Source organism: Octodon degus, unplaced genomic scaffold (genome assembly GCF_000260255.1).
Source record: "Octodon degus isolate 3935 unplaced genomic scaffold, OctDeg1.0 scaffold00089, whole genome shotgun sequence".
Lineage (NCBI taxonomy): Eukaryota > Metazoa > Chordata > Mammalia > Rodentia > Octodontidae > Octodon > Octodon degus.
The window spans coordinates 2,901,107-2,908,412 of NW_004524665.1; the positions used below are offsets into that span (position 1 = coordinate 2,901,107).

General features: G+C 56.9%; 1 protein-coding gene across 1 annotated transcript; it reads right to left on the reverse strand.

Annotated features, from left to right (window-relative positions):
* Positions 1–724: 724 nt before the first annotated feature.
* On the reverse strand, positions 725–4,835 carry Nppc (natriuretic peptide C). Its single transcript, XM_004637311.2, has 3 exons — positions 4,700–4,835; positions 4,000–4,307; positions 725–1,234 (listed from the first exon to the last, which is right to left on the reverse strand). The coding sequence occupies exons 1-2, from the start codon at positions 4,787–4,789 to the stop codon at positions 4,020–4,022; spliced, it is 378 nt and encodes a 125-aa protein (XP_004637368.1). The 5' UTR covers positions 4,790–4,835; the 3' UTR covers positions 725–1,234; positions 4,000–4,019.
* Positions 4,836–7,306: the final 2,471 nt, after the last annotated feature.

Below are 7,306 nucleotides of genomic sequence, written 5' to 3' on the forward strand. Positions count from 1 at the left end.
GCTGCTGGGATGCCAAGGCGCAAAGTCCCTCTCCAGAGAGGCCTTGATTTCAGCTGGCTTCCCCTAAGGTCCAAGAGGGTGGACACTGAGGAGCCCAGCACCAAGCCAAGCTCATCCATGACACTGGCTGCCCAGAGGGTGGGCTAGAGCATGGCTGGCCAGGATCTCATGGACAACTTCTACGTGCCTGGTCCTGTGCTGGGAGATGCGGCTGTGAGGATCAGAGGGCGTGGGCAGGCATCTGATTTTTTGTTTTTGTTTCTCTAATGTATTTAGTGCAGGGTCTATAGGGTCTCACTACACAGATTGGACTCGTAGTGCTCCTCCTGTTTTCAGCCTCCCAAGGGCTGAGATTTTATAGGAGCGCGCCACTATGACCAGTCTCAGTTGCCGTCTCAGCAAGCCCCAGGGGTGGGGCTGGCATGGTACAGGCATCTGTGTTTGTACCAAGGTTCCCATGGGGCTTCTGCTGCGAATAAAACTGGAATTGGGAAGCGGGCTGATAAAGACACTTGGAGGTGAAAGCTTCTTCTTCATATTGTCCCTCTGCCTCAGACTAATTCCTGAAAATACAAAGAGCTAGGAGTTGTGCTGCGTACTGATGATTACAGACTTGGGAGGCTGAGGCAGGAAGATTGCCATGAGGTCAGGGCCAGCCTGGGTCCTGGTGAGCCCGTCTCGCAATCCATCAATCAATCCACTGAGGAAATAAAGACAGTTTTCAAGATGTTCATGGAATGACTTTTTTTTTTTTTTTTTTTTACATTTTTCAACTAGTTAGGACAAAAACATTACAATGATTGGCTTCTTTCATTTAGTTACATAAATAAAATTTTTATAAATATCTCTTTATAAACAATATAAATAGCTTTACAACATAAATACATTTATGCATGACATGAATTTACAAACAGCAATGTTTTACAGCTGGTTTTGTCAGTCTCTTAAAAACCGTCCCTTGCCGTCAAGTCGGTGTAGGTGTGTTCCATGTATATAATATATATATATATATAATATATAACTTTTTATTTTTCATTTCCAAGAAAAAACAAACAATAAAATCATACCCTCCCCTCCCCAAATAATAATAAAACAGCTGGTGTTGTGTATTCCCAGTACCAGGGGAAGAAAAAAAAGAAAAAGAAATGTAAAAGCCACATCGCATTGGAGGTGTTTCCAGATGCCGGCGGCTGGAGACCAAGGATGACCTCAGTGTGCGGAGCGATTCCCAGTCCTGAAACAGAGGACACAGCACGCTCAGTTCTGGGCCCTTGGCCTGTGGGGCATTTCTAGAACTTTCTTCTCCTTCCTGCAGCAGAGGGCCTCTGGCCATAGTCCCGCAGACCCCTGGTGAAGGCCATCCCGGTAGAGGAGGACGCTTCTGGGGTCTGTCTCCTGTGGCCATGGCATTAGTGCCTCCAGCACAGGTGGAACCAGGGTGCAGCCAGGCCTCCTTCAGGCTGCCTACTTACAGGCCACCCTGGGCCCGTGCTTGGTGCAGCCGTGATACAAGGAGAAGGACACCAGCCCCTGCCATCTATCTATCTATCTATCTATCTATCTATCTATCTATCTATCTACCTATCTTTATTTCTGCAACACAGACCCTTACTTCATTGCCTGCCTCTGATCTGTGTGTCTGGGTGACCATGCAGGGACAGAGTATGGAAATGTCTGGGGACTCAGGGATTCTGACCTTGATTCCCTAGTGGCCCTGGTTAGCTCTGAGTATGGCTCTCCTCACCCATAAAATGGATAATAGTCACCTCCCAGGGTGGGTGCTGGAATTGGAGGAGCCTCCTGTTAGCCCTAGGCAGTGGCTGGGTCACAGCTGCCGCTCAGGGGACAGCACTTCTTTCTCTCACTGGGGCCCCTTGGGAGAGGGCAGAGGCTGGCGCCAGCTGTGGGCGGACAGCCTGGCTGGCCTTGGGGTCTGGGAGGACCAGATGATGGATCAGCACTGTACTCAGTCCCCGCTACAGCTGTGTGGCTGCTCCAGGTCCAAGCATGATGTCCTCCCTCCCAGAGGACAGGGCACACAGAGGGACTGTAGGCTGGAGCAGCTTGGTCAGCTCTCCCACTGCCTTCTTTGGCTGTTCCATGTGTCTGAACAGATGGCAGATGTCTGTGATGTTCTGAGGCCCAGGGACAGTGCTATTGAGGTTCCATCCGCACCCAGTGTCTGTCATTAGTATTTTATAATCAAGACCTATAACCACTGGCGACAGTCATTATGGGGGTGCTTGGAGCTGAGGTCACCCCAGAGTAGAGAGATGGACACAGCCTCAGAAGGGCTTCCATCTGCACAGAAAACCTACACTGTCTCTCTCTGCTAGGCCAGGCCAGGCACTTCACCTGGTGAATGCAGGTACCACAAGAATGACCTGATGTCCCATCAGGGACAGGCTTGGGCAGCATGAGAGCAGGCCAAGGCTGCGGGCAGCAGGTGCTCATTTAAGGTGAACCCCTCCGGGTAGCTGGCGACTTGCCCTGGCCCAGTAGTGTGGTCTTAGCATCTGGACTCCTCCTACTTGGCATCTCACGCCACCTACATGGGCACCCTGGATGCCCAGCCTAAGAACAAGGCACCCTCGAGAAGTGTTGCGGGCACTGACCCAGAGAAGACCCGCTCACTTTTGTGTAGGTTCTGAAGTCTGAGCTTAGCATTTAAACCACAAACTGAAAATGTTGTCTCACTCTTCATCTTATCATTTCAAGACAGGAGAGAAGAGAGCAAGCACATCACAGTGGTAGTCCCCAAGTACCTGTGAGGGGAGGGGACAGGTCACAGGCAGTGAAGCCTCTGCAAAACTGGGAAGTAGCACACGGCCCCCTAAAGCTGGCTGCGGGCAGAGGAAGGGGATGCTGAAACTGGGCAGGCAGCAGGTGGCAGGGCTGTCAGGCTAGGCTGTGTTGCTCCTCTGGGCATTGACAAATACTCCTCAGAGCCAGGTTCACCTTTGGCCAGGGCCTGGCCCTGCAGTTGGTCACGAGTTAGTAAGGGGACACGAATAGGTTCACAAATCAGTGGCACCTACTGCGAGACTGTAAAGAAAGCTTGGGCAATGTTCTGGAGGTACTGCAGCTGCCCATCAGCATCCCTGCCTGGGTGCAGCAGGCTGGGTGTGGGACGTGTGGTGGCAGCAGTCTGGCCAGCTAGGCAGTGCTGGGAAGCAGCAGGCCTGACCCTAACGCGGCGTCAACATCAGATGTCATCCCATGCACACCAGAGTGCTGCGGAATGAGGGTGGGGGTGTCTCGGCCACAGCAAACTGCCACCAAGCAGTACCTGGCAAGACTGAGGTCTCCATTGCTGGAGAGTGAAGGGACCACAGCAGAAGTATCGAACCCAGAGCACAGTTTGGACTGGGGCCAGGGTTAACAAGAAACTCCCTTTGGGACCTGTCAAGTTTGAGGCTAGGGCAGGAGGTAAGATTTATATTAGTCTGTTCCTTTCCCTGCCATGAAACCGGGTCATAGACACCAAGCTTTGCCCCCGCAGCAGCAGCATCAGGACCCTGGACAGACCAGTTTGCCCACAGTCAGTTTAGAGAAGGACAGAGGACCCGGGTGCCCCAGGCAGAAAGGCGGCGACGCTGCCAGCTGAGCTGATCTGCACGGGCGTGGGGCAGGCGTTTCTCGGCATCTGTCCTGATGCTTGGCCAGCCTTCCCTCCATCCCTGGGCCACTACCCCATGGCTGTGAGCCCGGGGAAGCCATAGGGAGGGTTCATCCAGGCCAAGCCATTTCTGACCTTGCCCAGTTTCCCTAACCACTTTATCCTCCACTTCATCTGTAAAATGGGATGATAAATGGGGTGGCAGGCAAAGCCTCGTGTACCCTCGATCTCATAGCAGGATCGCCTTGCCCCGCTCCAGAGGCTGCCTGGGTTCGCAACGGTCCCAGGCCCGCGCATCAGCGAGGAGCCGGCCCTGCCCGCGGGGACCCGGGTCGGTTCGGTTCCGCAGGGCGCCCAGCTGCCGGGTCGGGAGTACTCACCGCCGCCAGGGGGCGCCACACTAACATCCCAGGCCGCTCATGGAGCCGATCCGGTCCAGCTTGAGGCCGAAGCAGCCTTTGGACAAACCCTTCTTGTTGCCTCCTTTGTATTTGCGCGCGTTGGGGTGCTCGTGCAGTAGGCGGGCCCACGCCGCCCGCGATTTGGTGTCCACGCGCAGGTCCCGAAGCAGTCGTGACCGGTCGCCCTTGAGGTTGGCGCCGCCCCCGGGGGTCTTGTCGCCCTTCTTCTGACCGCTGCCAGCAGCCTGGGGCTCGGCCACCTCCTCTCCCGGGGAGTTTCGCGGGGCCTATCGGAGAAAGAGTGGGCAGGTGACAGGACCACCGCTGCAGCGCGGGGGACGCGTGGCCCCCGATGCCCCGCCGCCGGGCCCCGAGCGCGACGTCCTTGCCGGGCCCCGAGCGCGCGACGGCTCAGCGCTCATCCACCTGCCGCGGCTGCCCGCTCCTTCGGAGAGCCGCAGGCCTTCACTCCCTCGCCTCTTGCCAAGCGGGACACATTGGACGGAAGGGTTGCATATGCGCAGAGGCCGGGATACCCATGAGTGTGGGGCTTCCAGGGCAATTTTAGGGGGCCCTGCTGCGTCCCCGCGCTCTCCGCTCGGCCCGGTGCGCGGCAGCCTCGCAGACCCAGTGCCCTCCACGCCCCTCGCCGGCCCACCGTCCCCGCAACAGCACCCACCTTCGGTGGCGTCCCGGGCTTGGCTTCGGAGGGCCGGAGCGAGAGTAGGGTGAGCAGCAGGGCGCAAGCGAGCAGCTGGGAGAGGTGCATGGTGCCGCTGGGGCCGCCGGGCACGGAGAGGGTTGTGTGCAAGCGAGAGTCCCAGTGCTGCGCGGCGCCGGCTGGGTGCGCTCTGAGCCCGCGGCTCCGCTCGCGCCTTTATAGCCCAACCTGCCGCTGATGTCATCGCCCCGCCCACTCGGCGGTGCAGGCCAATGGCACCTCGCACGCGGCCGCCCCGGAGGCCGGGAGAAAGCTGCCGGGGCTGCCCCGGCTCCCACCCCCACTCCAGCCCCGGGACCCCGCGGCGCGGCGGGCTCCCTGGGGCAGTGCTCGGAGCTGCAAGCGGCGCGCGCTGGGAAACCCCAGCTGCACAGCGCGCGGTGGCCTGCCAGTGCTTATGTGCCCAGGGCGCGGTGCTCCCGTGGGGACCTAGCCACACGCACCCTACCTGGGAGGGAGCGGCTCCCCTCACGGCAGGTGCAAATACTGCCTCAAGGAACTAAGTCACACAAAGTCACACAGTCAAAAGGTTGGCGCTGCCAGCAATCCACACAGACTTGTCCTGTTGCCAAACTTCCCTGGGCAACCACCCGGCAGGCGCGGGCTGGCATCACGCCCTCGCTTTTACTTGCTCTCCAGGCGGAGAGCGGCGACTCCACCAATACCATTAGGTTGGAAAGGCTGAGGATGGCGCAGAGGACCCTGAGGGCAGGCGCAGGAAGAGCGAGGTTTCCCGGGGCCGAGGAGGGGGTGCAAGTCTTCCACACTCGGAAGTGCAAGCGTTTTGCCAGCCTTCGTGTCTGAACACGAGCCGGGCGGAAGGTGTGCAAGTGCAGGCTGCAAACACTGGTGCTGGCGCGCGACAGCGGTGACACGTGCTCACCGCCGCCACAGCTCGCACCGGAGTGCAGCTCCCTCTAGGCAGTGGATTCTAGGATCTGAAGCCTGTTGTTGTCGCTCCAGTGTCTGTGCCCCAAAAGAGGCTGCCAAGGGACCCTGACACGGTCCAGGCCCTGCCTGGCCTCTGAAAGTCGAGACAGGTGCCCCCATCGCGGTTTGGGCTGCAGAGCGGTCCCACTATGACTGTCCAATGCGGTCATACATCTCGGCCACTCAGACTGTCTTCTCCGGGGCTTGGGCATCTGGCTCCCTCGACTCTGGCAAGAATAGAGTGGGGTGCTGGAACGTGTGGCCCCAGGCTGCTGCGCAGCCTGAGGGCTTGGAGGAAAGAAAGTTGGCTGAGACCTGGGCATGGTGGCAGCTCCCAGGGGTGCAGAGGACCCTCGAGAGAGCTAGGGTGGTGTTTTTCAGAAAGTGTGGGGAGGCTGGGCCTCCAGGGACCTGGAGAACCAGGCACTCCAGGGTGGATCTGGCTGAGACCCAGGTCCTGGAGCACTGGAAGCCAGGACCTCTGGCTTCCCTCGGTCTCTCTCCCCTCCCCCTTCTCACTCTTGGCCCTGAGTAGGAGACTCAGGAGGTCTTTCTGTATCCCATTTTAGGTAGGCAATAACCCTCGAAAGAATGTTGGGCTTGGGCTGCATATCCAGCTCCCTGGAAAGATCCTTGTTTGTCATTGTGGTGAGTTGACGGGCATCTGCAGCCAGCACCCCTGACTGACTCCCCAGCATGTTAACGCCCATGGATGGGAATCTTTCACTTGAGGACAAAGGATGAGAAACAAGAAGAAGAAAGAGCTGTGGGGGTCCCATTCCCTCTTTATCTGCTGGGCAGAGAGGACACCACCCAAACTTCTCTGGGACTTGTTTTACCTTGACCTGTTTTCAGAGCTAGTGGGCATGCTGACTCTAGAGCCAGGTACTGGGTCCAGGGTGCAGCAGCTACACCCTCTAAAAGCCCTTTAAGAAGGGGAGGTCAGGAGCTTCTGGTGCTCAATTTGACCTCCTCTGAATATCTGTAGTATGGTCCTTCCTGTCTTCTGTGTCCCTAGACAAGCTTGGCAAAGATTCCCTTCTGTCTGACATTTGGAGACAGGATCTTACTAGGTAGTGCAAACTGGCTTTGAACTCACTATGTAGCCAATGCTGTCCTCAAACTTTTGGTGATCCTCTTGCCTCAGTCTCCTAAGCACTAGAATTACAGGCTTGTGCCAATGTGGGACAGAGAAAACTCCTGGCTTTCCTGGTGTGCTGTGCCAGCCTTGATTGGCAGGTCCAGTACTGGGCTTCAAGGATCTCCAGGGAGGGAGGCAATGGGCATCTGAATGTCAGAGGTAGACGAGGGTTCCCAGCTCTCTGTGACCTTCCTGCCAGCCTGCGTATCAATTTATTTAGCTTTGGAAATGATTACTAAATTATTCTGGATGGTTGGTGGAGAAAATGACTTCCTATGACACGGCTTGGGTCTGTGACCCTTTTCCTTCTTTTTCTCTCACCCTTCTTTTGCCCCCCTCCCCTCTCCTCTCCTCTCCTGCTCTTTCTAGTCCTGATCCCCAGGTCATTGGGGACAGTTGACACACTGAGCAGCTGAGATTAGCATTCAGGGCACTGTACAGACTGCTTAGCATTAAAACTCCCTGACGGCAAAGGAGGGAGGACAGGTCACTGG

What these genes read in the sequence shown, in the direction of transcription:
- Nppc (XM_004637311.2), bottom strand. Translation starts at nt 4,789, where the DNA reads ATGCACCTCTCCCAGCTGCTCGCTTGCGCCCTGCTGCTCACCCTACTC. An exon ending in AGCCCGGGACGCCACCGAAG is followed by an intron (nt 4,308 to 4,699) that starts GTGGGTGCTGTT and finishes TTTCTCCGATAG; the next exon opens with GCCCCGCGAAACTCCCCGGG.